Source organism: Natrix helvetica (assembly GCF_964273705.1).
Source record: "Natrix helvetica genome assembly, chromosome: 7".
Taxonomy (NCBI): Eukaryota; Metazoa; Chordata; class Lepidosauria; order Squamata; family Natricidae; genus Natrix; species Natrix helvetica.
This window is the reverse complement of record NC_138558.1, coordinates 20,430,226-20,447,885: the sequence shown is the minus strand read 5'-3', so window position 1 is coordinate 20,447,885 and position 17,660 is coordinate 20,430,226. Positions and strand designations below refer to the sequence as shown.

Here is a 17,660-nt window from a genome sequence, read left to right as displayed (position 1 = left end):
CACCATTGAATTTCATTTTATTAGATAGTGCCCAATGTTCAAGTTTGTCAAGATCCTTCTGAGGCTGGAAACATTTGAAATATAAGTGCATCTGTAAAAGATAAAATAAAACAACACAACTGGAAGATGGTGCCGTTGTGATGTCCCTCTCCTTTCCTTTATCAAAGGAGGAACATTGCATTTTATGGCCTCTTCACAGATTTCACTTACCCTGCAACAGTGGTGGGTTGCCAATTTTTTTACTCCTAGTTCGCACGCGCAGAAGTGTCCAGGCAGGTGGGCGGAGCCTCTCTTCACAACTATCACCAATTCGCCCGATCTGGGCCAAATCAGGAGCAAACCCACCTTTGCCTTGCAACCATATAAGCCATTTCAATATGTGTTGTATATTGGATATAAATGTTGCTTTTAAGCACCTATTTACAATTTCTACCTTTTATCCTCTTATTTAAGAGCAAAGGTTCAATGGTATAATCTGAAACTCAACAAGGGCAATTGTACCCAGCAGTCTCCTGTCTATCAGCAACTGCCATTTAAAAAAAAGTACGGAGAATAGTGTTCGGCTCTATAAAGCAGCAATGCAAAGTCTAAGTTCTCTTTGTAGGTCCATGAACCATAAACATTGCTTTCAGGTCTTCACTATTTTTGGAGTCATCCCAGGATTTAATTTCATTAAATGATTCTGAGTTCTATTATTATAAAAGAGGGATTTTTTTTCCTTTGCTTTGTATTAAAGCAGGATAAAATGTGAATTAAAATATAAAAGTAAGACGTGGCAGAAGGGAGAGATAAAAACCTGCTTGTAAGACATGTACAAAAACAGGAAAATGTCAAAAGCCCTAAACCACAGAAGTCAGGTAAAGGTTCCAGTAAAAGGTCTTATGTCAAAAGCCCAAAACCACAGAGTTCAGCTAAACTTCGTACAGAGACACGTAGTCAGTACCTATGGCCCAAGACAAAAGGAGAAGTAAGACAAAATCGACTTATAAGGCTTCTTTCCTCAAGATAACCAATAAGAAATGAGTTAAGTGTTTCCATGTTGCGCTGCTTTTGAGAATGTATAAGAATGCGTGTTTCGATGATAAGGGTTGTTCAGAACTTGCATTCTAGCCTTTGACTAGTTTTCTGAACCTGGCTGCCAATAAACCTCTCCTCGAATCCCGAGACATCTAAGTCTTGTTATTTTCTGCAACAGTATCCTCTCATCACTGTCACTCCACACCTGGAGTGTCAAACTCAAGGCTCCAGGGCCAGATCTGGCCTGCAGGGTGCCTGCAGGGTGCTTAGATCTGACCCATGGGGCCACCCTGGAAACAGCGAAGAACTGGCCCACAGTACCTCTGCCAGCAGCAATGGAGTTTGGGAGGGTGGTGCATGGCCCTCCTGAGCTCTGTTTTTGGCTGTGACGGCCTCCTGCAGTGCTCTGCCAGTGAAAACAGAGCTCCATTTTTGCAGGCAGAGCACTGCAAGAGGCCGTCACAGCCAAAAACGGAACCTGGGAGGGGTACCCCTGACACAAGTGATGTCGAGCTGGCCCCGCTCACTCGGCCCCACCCACCCTGGCCCCGAGGTCAAACACAACCCTGATGCGGCCTTCAATGAAATCGAGTTTGACGCCCCTGCTCCACACCATGCATAATGATCAATAATCACCATTTCTTCTAATCTGAAAATATCATTGTCATATTCTCAAAGCAAAGTTGCTACAGCTCTCCATTCACCATCTTTTACAATTCGACAATGCTTCTTTTAAAAAGTCAAGAACCAAAAAGTACATTATTTCATCTGTAATCGTACTAGACTGGTAGTTTGTTTTCTATGCTTTTTCTTGAGCTTGCCAATGTATTTGCATTTTTCACAAGTGCCCAGGCGAATTGCTGTTTCTTGGGCCTACGTAACACAACTCTTGAGGCATTACTTCTCTGGTTAATAATATCTACATTGAAGCTAAACATTCCTGGCAATCTATGAACCTAATTGCCTAATTGTTTGATGTTACAAAACACCCTGATGAAAGTAAAGGAGTGGTTAAGCTTGTTGGCTGGGGCTCGGAAAGTACAATAGTTAGCTAAAAGAGAAGTAAGCTTTTTGCAAGCCATATTTTGAAGGCAAACTGCTTTGCACCAAGTAGAATACCTAGAAGAGTTGAAGTGTATTACAAAGTCAAGCACCATGGGCACTGCAGGGAAAGTAAGTAAACTATTATTTCTTTTAATGGTGATTATTCATTTCTGAGGTATGCTACGGTATAGAATTGTTTCCACTGTGGTTGGCAAATTGCCAGAAACTGATCCAAAGTTTTCCTGAATTCCCCCCTCACCCTTGGCACTTTTTTTTTTGACAGGGTAGCGCTCTGAAAAACTCTTACTGCATTTAAAACCATTCATCATCCTGGTTGCTCTTCTCTGCGCTTTTTTCTAGAGTTCAAGAGGCAAGTGGACTTTCTGGTTTTCCTTTGAAGACATTTCGCTTCACACACATTTAGTCACCACACTATTAAAAAGATGTTGAGATTCTAGAAAAAGTGCAGAGAAGAGCAACCAGGATGAGTAGGAGACTGGAGGCTAAAACATATGAAGGACGGTTGCAGGAACTGGGCATGGCTAGTCTAGTGAAGAGAAGGACCAGGGAAGACGTGATAGCAGCGTCCCAATATTTGAGGGGCTGCAACAGAGAGGAGGAGATCACGCTATTTTCCAAAGCACCTGAAGGCCAGACAAGGAATAATGGATGGAAACTGAACAAGGAGAGATTCGACCTACAAATAAGGAGGAACTTTCTGACAGTGAGAACAATCAACCAATGGAACGTCTTGCCTTTGAAAGTTGCAGGAGCTTCATCACTGGAGGCTTTCAAGAAGAGATTGGACTGCCATTTGTCAGAACTGGTGTAGGGTCTCTTGCTTGGGGGGAGGTTGGACTAGATCACCTACAAGGCCCCTTCCAACTCTGTTAATCTGTAAATCTGTAATTCCAAAAGTTCATTCCGTCCACAGTACAGAGGTGGCGTTGGAGGTGAGAGTCTGTTCAACAAATACAAATCTCACGTGCCCATTTACATTTGGTGGACTTAAGCTGAGTCCTTTGGCTCCTGGTTTTTCTTTTTAAAGTAAATCAATCCATTCAAATTAATTAAGCAAGAAACATTTCAATGGCTTGCCAATACATGGAACAGGAAAGAAGTTGAGGAACGACAAAATGTTAACGTGGATTACTCTGTAGCATGTCTGATTGTAGGAAAAGGGGTTGTCAGAGACAGAACTTGGTTGGTCAAAATTAATCTCAACTGACAGCTAGGAAGGAAGGAATTTCAGATGCCAAAAGAGTAGGCTTTCCTATAAATGCCTGATTAATCAATGAATTAATGGGTGTCTTCTCTTAGAGTAAACCATCTCTTGCTTCCATTTTCTCAGGTAATCAAATGCAAGGCAGCATTACTCTGGAAACCTAAAGAACCATTTAGTATTGTGGAAATAGAAGTGGCTCCACCAAAAGCATATGAAGTTCGCATCAAGGTAAAGGAAATAAATGTGCTTCTATCATTTTTCTTCTCAAAGTTAAATATTTTTAGTTGTTGTAACTTCTCCTCATAGCAGTGGTGGGTTCCAGATCCCATTGCAACTGGTATGGTTGCAACGGGCCCCTCTACATGAATGCGTGTGGTGTGCGCACATGTGCACACCCCACGCATGCATCTTACCATCCTGCGACGTCTCCGCAAGTCTCCACGACGCTCCAGCTGCTCGGCGTAGCATAGCGCAGGTGCTGTACGCACTGTGCGCGTGTGCGGAAGCGCCGAAGACTTTAAAGACAGGTAAGGAACACGGGTGGGTGGGTGTGCCATCCAGACCACCGTACCGGAACGGTACCCAGTGTTCCGGGCAGGCACCGGTACGCCCGTACCGGGCGTACTGCCTGCAACCCACCACTGCCTCATAGGATTTAGCTTCTAATTCCTTGACTATCTGCACTGATCCATTTTGATTAGGAATACTCTTTAGGTATGATTTTTGAGCCAGCTAGGTATTTAACATCATGTCACCAAGTATCTCAACTAGCTTACCAGTGGGCTTTCTTGAAAGCAGAACATTTAGTAGATAAGGCAGCACCTGGAATATGAACAGATGCCAGTTATTGAGAAAATGTTGTCTTCTTATTCAAAGGCTCAACTTGCTGCTTAATGCAGTTTGAGGTGCCAGGATATTTGCAATATCTTAAATCTCCTGGATGTCAGTCACTTCATAAATACTGACTTCTCCAACACGTGCTTGGGCCTATACTATTGACACCTGCTGATGCCTTCTTCCATGTGTTTCTGTTGTAGGAGTTGATATTTATGTGACAGAACATACATGGTATCACACCCTTGGAAATTTGTCATCAAGAAAGTCCACAAAGATTAATCATTATTTTTCCGTGCTAGGCAAAGATGCCGTGTAAGACTATTTTCTTTTTTTTTTAATGTCTTTTTCTTTCCTAGAATTTGTTCACAAGTGCAGGCTGCCCATTTTTTTTTAGATCAATCAAATATTGATCTGTTAGTTTCAACAGGAATTGACTGACCAGCTCATCAACTAAACCTTATATTATAATCTGACATAAGTGGCCCAAAAGCACACAGCCAGCTGTCATGCCTGAGGCGGGAATATTACTTACAGTCTTCTCGTCTCTGGCCTGGAGCTTGCTTGCTTTATTTATTTATTTGTTTGCTTGTTTATTCAAACATGTACAAGATAACAGGTATAAGTATAAACATGGACATGAAAAAGGAAAATGAGTAGAAATAAATGGGGACAGTAGGACAGGGATGGAAGGCACACTGATACGCTTATGCACGCCCCTTTTACGGACCTCTTAGGAATGGGATGAGGTCCACAGTAGACAGTTTGAAGCTGTGTGGGTTTGAGGATGTAACAACAGGGTCAGGTGGAACATTCCAGTCATTGACCACTCTGTTGCTGAAGTCGTACTTTCTGCAATCGAGTTTGGAGCTGTTAACCTTGAGTTTGTATCTATTGTTTGCCCATGTATTATTGAGGTTGAAGCTGAAGAAGTTGTTGACAGGTAGGACATTGTAGCAGACAATTTTGCGTACTGTGCTTAGGTCAGACTTTAGGCGGCATAGTTCCAGGTTGTCCAAACCCAAAATTTCGAGCCTGGTGGCGTAAGGGATTCTACTGTGAGCAGAGGAGTTTTAACCACTAGACCAATCTCTCTCTCTATTTTTGTTATCTCGCTTTTTGAAATGAATGAGGTTTTAGAAGTGAGTCTTGTAATCTTTAAATAATTCCAATACTTTAAAAAAAATTAACTGCACTTTTCTACGGGAAGTTACCAATTGTAATCATTGTACTTATAGCTCTTCCTGAAAGTTGAGGTTGAAGGATTTAACAGAGAAATCACATTATTGTAAGTTAAGCCTAAAATAATGTACTCCAATGAGTTATCTTCTGCCTTTGTTCTAGATTTTGGCTACTGGAATCTGTGGCTCAGATTCCCATATTGTAAGGGGTGCAGTAAAGACCAAGTTACCTATTATTCTTGGACATGAAGCAGTTGGCGTGGTTGAGAGTGTGGGGGAAGGTATTACCAGCATGAAACCAGGTATGGAAATTGAGTGCAAAACCCTTCCCAGTAAGAATAAAATCAATAAGGTAATCAATAAGGAAATTAAAAATTACATACAGGAAGGCCTCGACTTACAACTATTGGTTCAGCGACCCAACAAATGACTGTTTTTCACACTTACGACTGTTGCAGCATCCCCATGACCACATGATGTTTGGCAACTGGCATGTATTCATGACAGTTGCAATGTTCCGGGATCATGGAACATCACCTTTTGTGATCTTCTGACAAGCAAAGTGTCAATGGGGAAGCCAGGTTCACTTAACCGGGTTACTAACTTAACAACTGCAGTGATTGACTTAACAACTGTGGCAAGAAAGGTCATAAAACGAGGCAAAACTCACTTAACAAATGTCTCACTTAGCAAACATACATTTTGGGCTCCATTGTGGTCATAAGTTAAGGACTACTTGTTGGTCTTTTGAGTTCAGAAAGTTAGCAGTGCTACTGGAATTCTGAATGAAAATACTAGCAGTGGGTTAGTAGCATCTCCTCAACTATATCCTACAATAAACCACAAGCATTATTGTTCTCTCCAGAACGAACAAGATTAGTTTAATAATAATAATAATAAATATCCTTTTGCTATTAATTCCGTTTCAACAAGAAGCAGCTAAACTTTAACATGTCTGCCACATGTTCATCATCTGCATTGTTTAAATCAGCGGCCCCCAATCTTTTGGGCATCAGGGAGCAGGGGCCATAGTTCCACACGCTGCCTGCACATGGGCAGATGGGTCATTGCTTGCTTGTGCAGACTGGTTCCTGATGGGTCGTGGCAGTGCCAATCCACAGACCAGGGATTAGGGACCTCTGGTTTAAGTAACAGAATTTTAAAATCTGTATAAAATTAAGATCCCAGGTACCTTTTACCACATGTAGTAGATGTGTAATAAAGCAAGAGAATATTGGGAGAAAATGCAAAATTGTCTGGAAATGATAATCAAACAAAATAAAATCCTATTATAGCAATACTGAATAGAGTGGAATTGACTGTTTTGCTGTTAAAATCCTGCCAACTATTGTGCTGGTAAAATACTGCCACTAAGCTGTCTGGAAGTTTCAAGCCCATTGATAATGATCTTTTTCTCATTCTCAGGAGACCAAGTCATTCCGATTTTTCTCCCCCAATGTGGCAAATGCAGTACTTGTATGCATCCTACAGGCAACCTCTGCAAGAAGGATCAGTGAGTAGTACTGTACTTCCTTGTTCTGCCTAATAGCCCCATGATCGATTATTCTGATTTCCCCTGCCATGTTTTTCACAGAGCGTCCGGATTAATGGAGGATGGCACCAGTAGATTCACTCACAAAGGAATACCACTGCACAATTTTGTTGGTACCAGCACTTTTACCGAATATACTGTAGTACACGAGGATTCAGTTGTCAAAATCGATGCTGCAGCGCCTCCTGAAAAAGTGTGTCTTATTAGCTGTGGGTTTTCTACTGGCTATGGTGCTGCCATAAATGCTGCAAAGGTAAGCTCTTGTTAGCTCCATGTTCAAGGTCAGGATAGTGGTTCTGAACCTTTTCTTCACCATGGACCCACTTTAAATACCTTTTGTGGTCACAGACCAGGGCCACAGACCTCCAAAACCCAACTCAAGATTTAAGTCATAACATTTCTTCAAGCCTTCACAGATGCCCTATGATGGCATTGCACGCCCCCAGAGATCTGTGGACCACAGGTGGAGAACAACTGTTCTAGGGTATGTCACATCAGTTATGTGTTGTGGCCCGCCAGGGGTCAGTGAAGCTGGCAGCATATTTGGACAGTGAGGAGGTTGGGAGTAACATGGACTAGTCCTGGAGTATGGGGAAGGCTCTGATGAGGGCTCTGTGTTGGAGGCAGAGCGGGGAGGGGGCAGAGTTGTATGCCAGTAATCAGCTGCCTTCACAGTCAGACATCAATGAGGCAGACGAACAGTTGGAGTCTCTTTCAGCATGTGCAGAATTGCCAGACAAAGGGAACAGCTAATGAACAGGGGTTGACTTGGGAGTAAGGCTACAGGTGGGTGATGAAAGGCCCCTCCCAGAGGAAATAAAAGAGGAGCAAAAGGGGAGTGGAGTTTGCAGGAGACAATCAGTTCGCTTAATTGGTTTGTGACTCTTTGAGACTCTTTGCCAGGTTTTGCAGATATCGACCTGTCAGCTCTCCTGTGACTGTAAATGCTCCCTTGAAAGGCTTTGCTGGATATGAATGAGCAGAATTCACAGTAAATTAATAAAAGGGTTTTTTGTCGGGAGAAAGAGTTTGCTTCATGCTCTTGGGAAGCCTAGATCAGAACACTATAGTGCCATATACCTGCTCATAATGGTTTGACTTCATTTTAATTCCATGATGGAATTAGACATTTCTATAATTAAAAATGTTGGTTGGCTGCAGGCCAGTGTACACTTTAAAAGTGTACTCCCTGCCAGACAAAGTTGAAAGGTAGAAGAGATCATTTTGGGGAGATTAGAGATATTGATGGAAAGCTATTTGTCTAGTTAGCCTTGTAGAAAGTAGATATTTGTGACTGGTCACATTTTATAGCAGCCATTCAATGAATGTGCAATTCTTTCCGTGGTGTCTATTTTGTGATCATACACATAAGATGCTCTCAAAATTCCATATTGGTTCATACCTTTGGACTAAAAGAGATTCATTAACCCTGTTAGTACATAACCATAATGCCCCATTTTTTTATGCTAACAAAGGTGCGGCCTGGTTCTACCTGTGCCGTTTTTGGACTCGGAGGAGTTGGTCTCTCAGCAGTCATGGGCTGCAAGGAAGCTGGAGCTTCCCGAATCATTGGAATTGATATCAACAAGGACAAATTCCCTAAGGCTAAAGAAATTGGTGTCACAGACTGTGTCAATCCCAAGGATTACCAGAAACCCATCAATGAAGTGATCTTTGACTTGACTGGGGGTGACGGTGTAGAATATTCCTTTGAAGCCATTGGAAAACCTGAAACCATGGTATGTGCATTAAGGAAGTACCAGAACGGAAGAACTAAAAGGGACATGAGAGAGATCTTTGACTAAAAGCCAACATTTCTGTGGGCTTTATTGAAATAATCTTTGCAGTAATTGTAGAGTGCTAAGTAACAAAGGGATGCAGTGGGTCAGTGGCTAAGATGCTGAGCTTGTCGATCAGAAGGTCAGCAGTTCAGAGGTTCAAATCCCTAGTGTGGCATAATGGAGTAAGCTCCTGTTACTTGTCCCAGCTTCTGCCAACCTAGCAGTTCGAAAGCATGTAAAAATGCAAGTAGAAAAATAGGAACCACTTTGGTGGGAAGGTAACAGCATTCCATGCGCCTTCGGCGTTTAGTCATGGCGGCCACATGACCATGGAGACGTCTTCGGACAGCGCTGGCTCTTCAGCTTTGAAATGGAAATGAGCAACGCCCCCTAGAGTCGGGAACGACTAGCATGGATGTGCAGGGGAACCTAAATGCAGCAGGGATTTTATCTGGGGAAACCAGAAATAGGGCATGGTTACTCTATTTTTACTTCAACAGGGATGGCTGCAGGCAAAGAAACTGCTTACTGTATTTCTTCTGCATCCCATTCCATATAGTCACAGCAGGTATTGCACCTTTCAATTTGGTAAAGGAGTCATGTGATTAGGAGAGCACCAGTTTCAGTGGTGTGATTCAACCTGTTCACACCGGTTCAGGAGAACCGTTTGTTAACTCTTTGTGGAGTTCTGCAAAAGAAGCTCAACAGTTAAGGTGTGCCTCCCTGCTAGCTTAATGATTCCAGTAGCTCTCACACACCTCAGACGTTCCTGCAAATTTGTAAATTACCAAAGGAAGGGAAAAGAAAAAGAAGAAATAATCACATAGCCATTTCCTCAGCAGAAAAAATCCAGCCCCTTTAGAACTCAGGCTTAAAGTACAAGAGATTCCCTCCCTTCCCCCCCCCCCCCCCATTTCTCTCTCCCTTCAATTAATAGCTCCAGCCCAGGGAAGACAGTCAAGAACCATTTAACAGGCGAATACTTAGTTGCGATAACAAAACTTCAGAAAGGTAGTCAGCATAGAAACAATAGAAATTTACACATCATATAGATTAACAGAGTTGGAAAGGACCTTGTCAGTCATCTAGTCAACCCCCCCTGCCCAAGCACGAGACCCTACCACCATTTCTGATAAATGGCAGTCCAATCACTTCGTGAAAGCCTCTGGTGATGACACTCTCACAACTTCGGAAGGCAACTTCTGTTCCCTTGGTTGATTATTCTCACTGTCAGGAAATTGCTCCTTATTTCTAGGTTGAATCTTTCCTTGTTCTGGACAGGATAAGGCCAGGGAAGGAGGTTTTAAAATGTTAATACAGAGCAGGAGTTTCTTGTGAGAGTTCTTGTGTCTTTTTAAATACACATTTTAATTAGCAGAATTGATTTATTAATTTGGTACAGGGTTGCAATGCTGTTTCTATGTTTATGTATTTTGATCCTGCATTTTCAGCATTTAAGAGTTAGCTTGCAGTATTAGACTATAAAGATTTCAAATTATCTTGTTAACTGTGATGGAGCACCCACAACTTCTGAAGGCAAGCTATTCCATTGATTGGTCTCACCCTTAGGAAATTTCTTCTTAATCTAGGTTGCTTCTCTCTTTGGTTAGTTTCCATCCATTGTTTCTTGTCATGCTTTTTGGTGCTATGGAAAATAGTTTGACTGCCTCATTTTTGTAGGAGCCCCCCAAATTTCCTAACAGAACAGTGGAACAACTTATCTCTAGAAGTTGTAAATGCTCCAACACTAGAAGTTTTAAAGAGGAGATTGGATAACCATTTGTCTGAAGTGGAGTAGGGTTTCCTTCCTAAGCAGGAGGTTGGACTAGAACACCTCCAAGGTTCCTTCCAACTCTGTTATTCTATTTCCATTCTAAATATTGGAACAGTGCTATTTTATTGTGCTATTTATTGTGAGTTGAACTAAGGAGAAATTTCCTAAGAGTGAGACTAATCAATTTGGCCATGCCCACCCAACTGGTCATTAGGGCAGAGAACCGGTTGTTAAATTATTTGAATCCCACCCCTGGCCAGTTTGATATAGTGATCAAGGCACCATAGTAGATACAGGAGACCATGAAATAGAGAAATAGAAAACTTTCTTTCTGCAAATTACTTTATCATAGGAAGGCATTGCCACAACAGGCCATTTGAGGAGATGTTATTATTGATACATTTGGAACAATAAAATCCTATGTGAAAGGTGAATGGAAGAATTGTGGTTGGAGTGGTAAACATTGGCTTTTGTTTGATTCACGTATATGTCTTTGGGTTGACTTTAGCTGGCTGCCTTGAATTCCTGCCAAATAAATTATGGAAAGTGCCTCATTGTGGGAGTACCGCCTACGGGTTCTATGATTACCTTTTCTCCAGGACTTCTCTTCACAGGCCGCACTTGGAAAGGAACTCTATTTGGAGGTAGGTAGGGCCCCTATTTGGCTATTAATACATTCTCTCTCTCTTTTGTACCCTATACTATGGGAAGCTCAATATTACCAGCATAATATAGCAATAGCACATATACCGCTTTATAGTGCTTTGCAGCCCTCTTTAAGTGGTTTACAGAGTCAGCATATTGCCCCCAACAATCTGGATCCCCATTTTACCCACCTCGGAAGGATGGAAGGCTGAGTCAACCTTGAGCCTGATGAGATTTAAAGTGCCAAATTGCAGGCAGCTGGCAGGCAGTAGAAGTAGCCTGCAGTACTGCACCACCATGGCTCATTATATAATAGATAGGTGATGAGGATCAAGACCAACTTAGCTTACAAACTGTCAGTCATCTCAACGCCTAAACAGCTGAAATCCTGTGTACCGTCCCAATCACTTAGTCTTCTGTTTCTATCATCCCCAAGTGGTATTCCCTATGGTTTCATTTGCAGCAACGGTAGCTGTATTGCAACATAGTTGGAAAGCACCAGATGAGGAAGATGCTCATTGCATCTAATGTTCTGTTATCAGCATATTGGAACAAGATACTCTGATTTGTTCTTAACATTTTGTTTGCAGTCACTGAAATCTTGACAGACCACTCTTGTTTAAAGATAATGATATGGTTTCCTATTACTTTGAGGCAAGAGAGACACAAAAACTGCTAATGTTAATAGATTTCACATACTTTAAGAAATAGTTATTGAACTCCACCCAGAAATAAATGAAAACTGTGTTTATCAACCTGTATTAAACATCCCATCCTTCCATCCATTATGCATGGATTGACCCATCACAGCAATCATCACCCCATACCCTATATGTAGCTGTTCTGACCCAGCCTTAGCAGAACCAAGAAACAGACTCCTTGTCCCAAAAACTCCCTCTCTTTATTTAGCTACTGTGAATTCATAGCATTCACACACAGAAAAGTCCAGGCAATAATCCTTCCAAGGGTTAATTGAAGTACAGACCTTATTAGCTCCTTGAATAATTGCCAGGCTGGGAGCTGCTAGCCCCAAAGCTGTAAATTAAACTCTCCCACACAGTCTGTGAGACCCCTATCACAAGGAACAAATCTTCTAAAATAAATCCAAACAGTTGTCTCCTATGACACCACTCCCCTTTTGCTTCTATTTATCCCCTAGAGAGGGGCCATTCAGCGTCCACATGTGCCTTTCCTCACGAGTTGGCTCCTGGTATTCAGTTGTTTGCCTCTCCTGACAGTTCTGTGCATGCGCATCTGGAACAGGCCCCAGCTGTTCCTCTTCCCCACTTATCTGACTCTGAAGGCAGCTAAAGAATGTCGGACAGGATGCAGAACCTCCATCAGAGCCTTCCCCAGATTCCAGGACTAGCTCAAGTTCCTCCCCAAACTCCTCATCGTCTGAGTCTACTGCCAGCTCTGCTGGCAGCTGGTGGGCCACAACAGTAGCCTCCTGCCACCAAAGGTTGTCCCACACTTTACTTGATCTTGTCACCAAAGCATAAAATCAGATGTAGTTCTGCTATTACTCACAAGCCCAATTGCCCTTCAAGTTAGAGGAGAACTCTCATCATTTCTCTTACATAGTTGGATGAACAGCTGGAGGACATCCAACAACCAGCAGATGCTACTTCTCCTGCAACAAGTTACTAAAAGGACCAGCAAAGTTCTTTCAAACACAACAGTAAATTTCGTAAATGACGATGTTTAAGTAAAACAGGATCCACAAACTTTACCAGAATTTCAATATGTCTTGATATAAATTGGAATATCTGACTCCTTCGAGGGATGTTTTTAAAAACTTAAAAGCAGAAGTAGCAGGGAGAAGAAGTCAAGTAGCAGAGTTGCTGGAAAAAGAGTTTAAACATTTTGCAATATATATTTTTTGTTTTGATTTTCTGAAAATTGCTCTCTTTCAGGATATTATTGTTGCAGGCAAAAAACATCAATCTGTTTTTTTCCAAAAAGAAAGTAATATTAGTTGCAGAGGAAGTGAGAACTGAGTCTGGGGAATATCCCAATTTCCCCTTTCATAGCTCTAATTATTTTATTAAAAAAGTCAGCGCACCAATGATTCATCTCCTGCATTATATAAATGCAAATTGTACTGAGAGGCAGAGAAAAATCCATAAGAAATAGAATTAGAATTCTCAAAGTCCTTATGAAGCCATATGGTTGTTCTAGTGGTACTGCTATTTAGTTATTGGTATCGAGCTTCCCCAATTTAATATTCTCCAGAAATGCTAGACTTGAATACCAGCATTTCTCAGACAATGTAATCTTTAAAGGCCAATACTTATGGAAAACACAAGGTCAAGGAAGGTTGCTTTACAATGACGGTCCAGTAATCTTTACAAAGGACAGACATGATAATATTGTTTCCCTAATACTTTCCTAATGCATAGAAACAAATATTGAAGCAAGAATTTTAGAATGGGTTGATTCCTACTCCTTGAGAACCAGGATTTTAAGAATGAGGAATAGATGGGATCATGGGAATTTGAACAGAGTCCATAGGTTATCCAATACAGTTATACCATAAATTCCTCAATTGATAGTAAACTCCTCAGCTCTGGGATCAGCAGATCATCTGATAACACATGATACCCAGGGGTGGGATCCTACTGGTTTAACAACTGGTTCGCTGAGTGCACGCTTCAATTGCACATGCGCCTGACATGCGCTGTGCGCGCATGCAGTTTATAGAAAACTTACCTTCCGCATTACTGCTGGCGAGGAAAACAGCTCTAGGCGCAGCAATCCATTCTGCTGCGCTGATCGGCTGGGCTTCGGAAAAGGAAATATAGGCGAGTATAGCACAGGGGCGGATGGGCAGGCCCACTTCAAAAGTCGGAGCAAACCGGTTCGCTCCCAGCTGGTAGTCGGAGGTACTGGTTGACCAAACCAGTAGAATCCCACCCCTGATGACACCTAGTCCAATCTTATTAAGAGTTACTGGCTCAAGAAAAGCTGTAGAAGTGCATTTGAAATGACCTTGTAAAATTAATGCAATATCTTTATACCCTTTTTTACCTTCAGACTGGAAAAGTAAAGATACAGTTCCTAAGTTGGTTTCGGATTTCATGAACAAAAGGTTTAGCCTAGATCCATTAATTACTCACACTTTACCGTTTGATAAAATCAACGAAGGTTTTGATTTGCTTCACTCAGGAAAATGGTAAGACTTCCTTTAAAAAAAAAAGGTTTCCCCCACCCATCTTAAAATGAATAAATATGGTCCAAAAGATAATGAATTGCATTAAGTACTCACATAATTAAAAGTCAAAATTCATATTGAGGAATTGTTTGTTTTGCCAACAAAAGCTTTGCAAAATAGCTACATGCCTTGAGTTTCAGGCAAGATGCCTAAATTCTAGAAAGAAGCAAATTGTACTAAGAGAATTTGGAGAAAATATTACTTACTTTGCTTAATTGTACAGTTGGGATGATATAACAGAGGTGATCACATTGTTGTGGCTGTATCTTGAATTTTTAATTCCATTCCAGAAACCCCCCATTTCTTATAGAAACTAGATTAAAACTAAAGTTTTCAAATACTTGCCATTTTATACTGAGAAATTGATTTTGTTGCCATTTTAATTATATTAGCTAGTCTGACAATTTTGGCTAAAGGTGACAAATCAATGAATACTATGTATTTCAGTTCATTATTAATGAATAAAGGCACCAATAAGGTGATAATCAACTGAAATGAATGCTGATAATTATCTAAAAGATTAAGAAATGTCACAGGAAAGACTGGTGCTTCCCCATATTTGTGTGAAGATATGCGCCACCAAATTATTTCTTCCTCATACTTTCTATCAGAAGGCTACCGTTGTTATTGGAGCTGTCTTTTATGCTGTACAAAAACATACAGTAGGGGAGTGCCTCGTTTGCAAAAGAGAATACAGGTTTATGTGTGTTATTAATTCTTCCACAGAAATAATGGAATGTTAGAAAGGTTTAATTTTGGCAGAATTAGTCCATTTTCCTCTGTTTATTTTTACCCTCCCTTTAATCTGCCTTGGAAGTTCTTACAATATTAATCTATTGATAAAAATAGTCATGAATATTTATTATCACTGGGATTATTTGAAATATAAATAAAATTTCTTGAATTTGCTAAGAACAAAAATAACCACATTTAACTTTTTTCTGATGTTTCAGCATCCGCTGCGTCCTGACGTTTTAAAGCCCCTGGTTTGGAAGAAAAATAGAAAACCATCATTTTTGTCTTGTCTCTGAAATCCACCAGAAATGCATTATGCAGAATGTAGACTTCAATAAACCAGCCAACAGAAACAGAATTATTTCTTTTCTTTCTATCTTCCCAGTCTGGTTCATGTGTTATTATTACTGCTAAATTTACCCTCAAGGAAGACAACCCTGAAATTAAGGCGCTCCCACAGGAAAACAAAGATTAGGCAAAATATAGTTATAAACATGCTTAACATTCCTGTGTTTTGTATACTTTTCCTATTTCATTATCTCCCACCTTCCCACCCCACTCTCTCTCTCTCTCGTGATTGGTTAATTATGTGCCCCTTAAAGACAGGGGATTTAAAAAATTGTGTGCATGTGTGCTCACAACCTTTTTTCTCACAAATTATTTTCACAACATAGAGAAATAGATAAATGCAAGGCCAATGCATAAGATTCAGTGGCTCTTATGGGTAGAGAAATAGATGTAGTCTGGTGCTTTGTTGAAGTTGTAACTCATCCTATTCTCCCTAAACTGGGGTAAAAACTAGGAAAGAGATTATCATAGTATTACGCTTTATTTTTCAGTCAGTTTGCAAGGATGAAATAAGTTCAGAAAGATGTTTCCGTTGGGCTTCATGTCCAAGGAAAATCCTGCATATTTACACTTCATTGTCTCATTAATAGGTCCCATTTAAATATACTCAAGGCTTCTAGTTATATTGTCTATCTGATAACTCATTGACCTCACATTTCCCTCCTATTCCTGCCATTTACAGACAAATGTGCTTGGGGAAATACTCATCATCTTGGTTAAATGCAACAAGTAAACAAACAATTAAATATAACCAAAAACTAGATAATTCAGTAGCAGTAATGATTTACAAGAAGCCTAACTACTGCCAGTTCTAGAAACATAGATTTATTTTATCACAATTTCTGTGCTTTTATTTATTCTCCCACTTTTTGGAGTGGCAGGATGGAATTTATATTTTTACAAATTCAAGATGGAAAATGGTACACGGCTTTTTACTTGGTATAAATATTAACAGCTTGTCGAAGTTCTTCTGGGGTTAGAATATTTTTTTCAAGTATAAGTAAATAAAATAAAGAGAGCCAGTTTGATCTAAAAGTTAAGGCACCAAGCTAGAAAGCAGGATACGGTGAACACTAGTCCCACTTTAGGCATGAAAAGTCAGGTGGGTGGCTTTGGGTCTCTCTTAGCCCCGCTCACATAACAGGATTGGTACTGTGGATAAAATAGCAAATATACTGGGCAAAATAGCAAGCGAAAGATATATTAAGTACATTCATTGGCTTGAGTTCTTTATAAAATCATAAAGGTAGGATGAAAAAATAAATTGGCATTATTGAATTGCCTCTCACATAGTGCCAATCTGTAACCCAATACATGCCAAGATGGAAAGACAAGATTAGAAGAAAAAAAACTGTTGGTTATTCATTTACAGTTAGATTGACTATTCACTTCCACTTAAAAAAAAATCACAAGCATCAATAATGGGTTCATAGCTTTGTCCTTCTCCTTTAACATAGAAGAATGGATGAAAGGTGAAGAGATTAACTTTATCCCTTATAATTCTTTTATAATTGTTTGGCACTTTTGATCACTTAAGAGTGCCAAGGAGTAAGAGCCAAAATATTTTGGAAGAGACTTCACTTATAAATGAGACAACTTGATAGAACATTGGCTAGGGATTCGCTATCCCCAAGGGATTTGAGATACTATTGGGTAAGTAATTTTGAGCATTCCCATATGATGTTATTGTAAAATAATAAACCTCTTGGATCAGATGACTTGTTTATTTTCTTCCTCAATGCTTATATGGGTGCCTTCAGAAAACCCACAAACAAAGGAATGAAGGCATTATCTACCGACATAATATCACGCTTCAAAACATTTATTTTCACTACCATAGCTGTTCAAAGAAAAATCCCATCTCAGAAAGTTCAGGCACTGAAAGAATCAAAGAGAAATGTAGATCTATCTATCAAGGTATATTGGCAAAGATCTCAGAAAACTCTGAAAATCAAATTCCGAGGAACCAAACAAGTACAAGAGCAGAAGTCAAAGGATCTGGTGCCATTTTCATTTCTTTGTCTTTGTTCATATCACATTTCTTTCTCTGGAACTGGCTGAAACCCATGTCAGAAAAGACACCCTAACTAATCCATAATGATCTAGGATCCATAATGATCTGGGATCCAGGAATTATGAGCAATACAGAAAGTAGAGAACGTCAGATGCAAATTAGAATTTTACCTCATGGATCATGATCTCAATTGTGTGGTTTCTGTGTGTTGGAGGAAAGAAATTCGTGGATGAAATAGTAGCAACAAAAATCATTTCGGGGTGTTTTTTTCCTTTACCATATTGTCTTTCTTTTTT

At 40.3% G+C, this 17,660-nt stretch overlaps 1 protein-coding gene across 1 annotated transcript; it reads left to right on the top strand.

The window, feature by feature from the left end:
- The first annotated feature begins 2,032 nt into the window (after positions 1–2,032).
- LOC309395725 (alcohol dehydrogenase 1B-like) lies at positions 2,033–17,063 on the top strand. The gene is made up of 9 exons (XM_081960219.1): positions 2,033–2,190; positions 3,413–3,514; positions 5,465–5,603; positions 6,727–6,814; positions 6,896–7,106; positions 8,329–8,592; positions 10,917–11,052; positions 14,090–14,228; positions 15,221–17,063. The coding sequence occupies exons 1-9, from the start codon at positions 2,173–2,175 to the stop codon at positions 15,243–15,245; spliced, it is 1,122 nt and encodes a 373-aa protein (XP_081816345.1). The 5' UTR covers positions 2,033–2,172; the 3' UTR covers positions 15,246–17,063.
- Positions 17,064–17,660: the final 597 nt, after the last annotated feature.

What these genes read in the sequence shown, in the direction of transcription:
- LOC309395725 (XM_081960219.1), top strand. An exon ending in CATATGAAGTTCGCATCAAG is followed by an intron (nt 3,515 to 5,464) that starts GTAAAGGAAATA and finishes CCTTTGTTCTAG; the next exon opens with ATTTTGGCTACTGGAATCTG. An exon ending in CTGCCATAAATGCTGCAAAG is followed by an intron (nt 7,107 to 8,328) that starts GTAAGCTCTTGT and finishes ATGCTAACAAAG; the next exon opens with GTGCGGCCTGGTTCTACCTG.